Consider the following 6000-nt stretch of genomic DNA (forward strand, 5'->3'; position numbering starts at 1 on the left):
AATTCAACAGAAGGCACACCCAAGATAATTTCAAGCAACCTGTGTCCTAAGTTAAAGGGAGGAACAAAAATCATATTTGTCTTGGTGTACAAAAAAACACAAAAAAACAAAAAAACTCACTAAGCTCAAAATTTTTTTCTGGAAAGGAAGAACCGGGGAGGATTCGATGATCCAGAAACATTCATTCAGGCCTGGGCCAAGTTTCTACTGTCCCAATCGCCAGGGGCTTCTGATAGCTCCATTTCTCCCAGGGAACCTGTTCTCTTATTTCTTCCCCCACACTGGTCTGTGAGGAGATTGGTTTGCACCTAGAAATCCCAAGAAAACACGGTAGCGTCATTGATTCTATGTGAAAGGTGGGCTGAAGGCAGTCGGTGGGAGGACCAGCGCAGTGGTGCACACCTGTAATCCCAGCCACTCTGAGACTGAAACAGGACTGCAAGTTCGAGGCCGCTCTCAGCAATTTGGAGACCGTGTGTCAAATATTCCAAAAAGGATCGGGCATGTAGCTCAGTGTAAAGGAAGCCAGACTTAAGAGGTAGGATGGGTCCCTTCCGGGACACCTGAAGACTTCAGACAGATCCGTCTTCCTCTATTCCTTCTCAGAGGTCTTGCCCCTGACCCTCACCACTGGGCCACGAACAACTTGGGAGGACAGGCTCTCCAGGCAGGAGTCAGAGTCAGCCCCGTGCTGGGGTCAAAGGTCAGACCTCAGCTGCCCAAAGGTCCCTTCACGGGCGGGGCAGGGAAAGGAGCAGGCCGGCACCGGCTGGTCAGAAGGACGAGCCGCTGCAGGAGAGAAGCCGCGTCTCGCTCGCTCAGCCACCCCGGGGCCCAGCCCTCCCCACCGCACGCAGCCTCAGCAGCAGTTCTCCCTCCTCTCCCCTCGTCACCCCCGTCGGCCCCACAACAAGCGCAGGCCCCGCCCCCAGAGCCGCCTCTGGGCCAAGGCCTACTGTGGAAGGACCCGCGAGGGTTGGCCAGATTCGAGGATCCGGCCTGGCCGGCGCCGCTTACCGAGCCCTGGGCTCCTCCTCCACCACCCGCGCCGCTCCCGGGCCCGCTCGCTCCCGACACCACCGACGCCGCCGCTGCTTCGGCCTCAGGGGCGCGCTCCCGACCTCCCCTACCCCGGTGCCCCCGCGGGGTCCTAAAGCCCGCTTGGCTATAGGTTCTTCCACGCCCGCTTCCTGAGGCAGGCTCAGACCACGATTCCCAGCAAACATTGCAAAGACTACAACTCCCGAAAGGCATCGCGAGAAAGAAATTAGCAAACATCCATACAAGGCCTTCTGGTTTATGAATTGCAATAGTGTTTTTTTGAAATATGGCCGACTTTGAATTCAGCAATTCCTTCTAGAAATAAATATATCTAGAAACACTAGCAAGGTTTGAAAAGATATACTTCTAGTTGTAGATGAGCACAATACCTTCATTTACTTATTTATTTAAGGTGCTGAGAATTGAACCCAGTGCCTCATTCATGCTAGGCAAGTGCTCTACCACCAAGCCACAACCCAGCCCTGTTCCAGGGTATTTATTGTAGCCTTGTAAGTGAAATATTGGAAACAAACATTCATTAAACAAATAAATTAATGTATTGCCAGAGGTGGTGGCAGGCATCTGTAACTTCAGCTACGGAGGAGGCTGAGGCAGGAAGATCACAAGTTCCAAGCCAACCTTGGTAACTTATTGAGACCCTATCTCAAAAAATAATAATAATAATATGGGCTGGGGTTGTGACTCAGTGGTAGAGCACTTGCCTAGCATGTGTGAGGCACTGGGTTCGATTCTCAGCACCACATAAAAATAAATAAGTAAAAATAAAGGTTTTTTTTACCTTTATTAGTTGTAGTTGTGTCCAGCTACAACTAAAAAATAAATAAATAAAAATTAATAATAATATTATAAAGTACATTTGCATGCCTACTAAGAGTAAATTGTCTTTTAAAGTTATGCTTTTTTTTCCCAGTACTACTGGAATTGAACCCAGGGGCCTTTTTCCACTCAGCTACGACCCCAGCCCTTTTTGTCCTTTTTTTTTTTTTAAACAGAATCTTTGTTAAATTGCTGAGGCTGACCTCAAACTTGCAATCCTGCCTCAGTCACCCCAATTACGGACCTGCACCACTGTGCCCAACCTCAAGTAAACTCTCTGATCTTCAGTTTTCTCACATGCAGATGAAAGATTAAAAGATGTATGGGGATGTAGTTCAGTGGTAGGGCTTACTTGGAGTTCATTCCCAGCACCAGAAAAAAAAGTGGGGGGAAGCCAGGCACCTACCTACTGTGTGTATGTATTTCAATCCTTGTAAGGAAAACAGGGGTTCTGAGTGATTAGGTTATTTAAATTTCTAGAATTAGAAGAATAATTTGAATCCAGGTCCATCAGCAAAGAACTGGTTAGGGGAGGGATATGCTGGGTATTCTCCCAGGAAAGAATTGTGGGGGTGAGCAGAGCTGAAGGATATGGAAAATGACAACCCCTAGGACAGGGAAATGGCAACCCCCCAAAGCTATCTGACCTGGAGGAAGAGGGAGGAGGAAGGTAATCATTAATCTCCCAGTAAATCCTTTCCCAGTAACAGTGGGTCCTGAAGAAAAAAGCAAACTTTCATCCCTTCCTGGGTTCATCCCCAGCATCTCCACCAAAAGCAAATATTCCTCCCTTCCCAACAACAATGGGTCCTGAAGGGAAGAGGCAGATACTGAAACCCTGGACCCTGGACTTTTACCCTTTCCCATTGTCGATGAGTCCTGGAAGGAGAAAAGTAAATAGTGAACTCTTGGTAACAATGGGTCCCCGAGAAAGAAGATAAACAGTGTACTCCAGCTGAGCTCTGAGCTTTCATCCCTTCCCAGTAACAATAAGCTTTGGACTTTTTACAACTTTTTCCTGACTGCCCAAACCAATACATTCTGCTTCAGCCTCCAATGATTAATTCCCTCTCATTGTAACCTATAAAACTCAGAGCCCCTCTGTAAGCAGTGGCCATTTTCTACCCAGAAAGTGAGCCCCTCCAGTGCCTGATTGATTGACTCCACTGTGGAATAAAGGAAAGCTTGCTGATCCATTTGAGGTCTGCTTCCGTCCTGGTTATTTGTGCTTCTGTAATGGAGCTGAAACCATTTTGGTTATTTTTGCTTACAGGGGCTATACTCTAATAGAATATGCATAAGAGTGAAGAAGGATCAGGGGAAAGTGTCATGAAGCAAATCCCAATAGTTCTGGAACACCAGTTAGAAAACTTCTGTCCAGCCTGACCCAGTGGCAAACGCCTGTCATCCCAGCAATTCCACTGGATGAGGCAGGAGGATGGCAAGTTTGAAGCCAATCTGGAAACCTAACTAGACCCTGTCTCAAAATAAAAATTAAACGGGCTGGGGAGGTAGCCCAGTGGTAGAGCACTCCTGGGTTCAATTCCCATTCCTGAAAAAGAAAAAGAAAAAGAAGCAGCAGCCCTCTGTCCAGCTGAAAGAATGAAAGAACCCTGTTCCCTACCTGATTTCCTTTCAATAAAACCTTCACACCTACTGACTACCTAATCCTATGAATAGTAAAAAGAAAAAAAAGTTATGATTCTGAAATTATATTGGAACAAAGTGATAGATACAGAGATACGTATAAATATGCACTTATATTTTTGTTGGCAGGGATGGGTACTAGGGATTGAATTTAGGGGCACTTTACCACTGAGCCACATTCTCAGCCCTTTATATTTTTCATTTTAAGACAGGGTCTCACTGAGTTATTGAGGGTCTCCCTAAGATGCTGAAACTGGCCTCGAACTTGTGATCTTCCTACTTCAGTCTGCCTTCACTGGGATTACAGGTATGGACTGCCACACCTGGCTGCACTTAAATGTTTTAAATAGCAGAGAGTGAATTATCAAGGGCAAACTTGGAAAGACTCAAGATGTAAATGCCCTGAAAATTCATAGAAGGGAAAATTTCATGTCAGCTTCCAAAGACTTTCTGGAGAAGGTGAAAATGAAGAGGAAAGGGGAAAAGGAATGCAGAGGGTATGAGAGTGAAGCAACATAATAAACTGCCCACACCTATGTCAAGAAGTAAATTCAATACATATTCACACTATGGTAAGTTTAGAAGTCATATGCTGAGTTGTTAAGCACAAAACCTCTGGAATTGTGGGAATAGATCGTAGGTCAGCTACCTACTAACTGTATGACTTTGCACAATTACTTAAGCTCCCTGTGCCTTAGTGTCCTCATCTGAAAAATGAGAATAAGGCCTGTATCATATTGGTTTGGTTATCTGGCAGACCTCTTCCCCTCTTATTCTGCAGAATTCTTTGGAACTCTTAGGTATAATATAAATGGAAAAACATTCCTGAACAGCCAGTTAAGTGAAGGCACATGATCTGATTTTAGCCACCAGCTATAACCTTTGAGGACTTTGGCTTTTGATCAAGAGATGCAAAGAAGAGCCGGGCAAGGTGGTACACACCTGTAATCCCAGTGGCTCAGGAACCTGAAACAAGAGGATCTCGAGTTCAGTGCTAGCCTCAGCAATGGCAAGGCACTAAGCAACTCAGTGAGAACCTGTCTCTAAATAACATAGAAAATAGAGCTGGGGATGTGACTCAGTGGTTGAGTGCCCCTAAGTTCCATCCCCAGTACCAAAAGAGAGAGAGAGAGAGGGAGAGATACAGAGATGAAAGGATGATCACAATTTATTCATCACAGGTTCTGTCCTCCAGTGCAGCACCTAAGTCATGAAGCACCAGGGACCACGTTACCCTGGTTAGATGGTTCCCACTGAAAAACAGTCATGCTTCCTATTTCTCATTCTTCAGTAAGTATCTTGGTTACTGTTCATTGTTCAAGCCTGTTCTTCCTTTCTCCTGCAGACTCTGAGTTCCTTTTGTTCTTCTAATTAATAGCACTTTTACTTAAGATAGCCATGGGCTATTTCTGTAACTTTTAACCAAAGGTTCCTAAATGATATCACACAAACATGCCCACATAAGCTTACTCATTCCTTCCAGCAAACTCAATCGAGGTTTTTGTGCCAGACTCTACTCTAAAAATGAAGATAGGGTATAAAAATGAAATAAATCCTATGGCAACTAGAAGCAACTGGAGGAGGAGTAATTTGGGGGCAGGAAGATGATGTTTAGGATATATTGAGATTAAAGTGTGAGACATCCAAGCAGAAATATTTAGTAGACTTTTGTATACCCTTTATTGGAACTCAACAGATATCTGGGCTATAGATAAATATTTTGGAGTCATTGGCTTCCATGTAATAGTTCAAGCCATAAGGAAAGAAAGAGAATAGAGAGAGAGAGAGAGAGAGAGAGAGAGAGAGAGAGAGAGAACCAAAATGTCATTGGGGAATGGACAGAGGAGTGCCAACATTTAATGTGGTAGCCCACACTTGTAATCCCAGTTAACTCAGGAGGCTAAGGCAGGAGGATCACAAGTTCAAGGCCAGCCTCAGCAACTAAGCAAGGCCCTAAGAAATTTAGTGAGATCCTATCTCTGAAATAAAAAAAATAAAATAGGGCTGGGGATGTAGCTCAGGGGTAAAGTGCCCCCAGGTTCCAAACCCAATGCTAAAAATGAAATAAAATAAAGGATGTTGCAAGAAGAGGAACCAATGGCAAACAAAACCCTTAAGATAGTGCTAGCTAGCCAGACATGGTGGCACACACCTGTAATCCCCATGACTGAGGCAGGAGGATCACAAGTTCAAAGTCAGCCTCAGCAATTTAGTGAGGCCCTAAGCAACTAGTGAGATCCTGTGTCAAAATAAAAAATAAAGAGGGCTGAGGATGTGGCTCAATGATTAAGCAAGTGCCTCTGGATTCAATCCCTGTACCATAAAAAAAAAAAAAAAATGTGCAGTGGAATCCACAGGAGGAACTTTCAATAAGGAGGTTATCAAGCCAGGCGCCCTAGCACAAGCCTGTAGCCCCAGCAACTGGGGAGGCTGAGGTGGGAGGATAGCAAGTCCTGGGCCAGCCGGAGCAAGACT

General features: G+C 45.1%; 1 protein-coding gene across 1 annotated transcript in view; it reads right to left on the reverse strand.

The window, feature by feature from the left end:
- Armh3 (armadillo like helical domain containing 3) overlaps positions 1–1180 on the reverse strand; it is a 195373-nt gene extending 194193 nt beyond the window's left edge. The window contains 2 exon segments of the mRNA XM_047553500.1: positions 121–308; positions 1018–1180. Coding sequence (XP_047409456.1) covers positions 121–181 — 61 coding nt within the window. The 5' untranslated portion in view covers positions 182–308; positions 1018–1180.
- Between the last annotated feature and the right edge of the window lie 4820 nt (positions 1181–6000).

The sequence above is a fragment of the Sciurus carolinensis genome, chromosome 5, assembly GCF_902686445.1.
Source record: "Sciurus carolinensis chromosome 5, mSciCar1.2, whole genome shotgun sequence".
Lineage (NCBI taxonomy): Eukaryota > Metazoa > Chordata > Mammalia > Rodentia > Sciuridae > Sciurus > Sciurus carolinensis.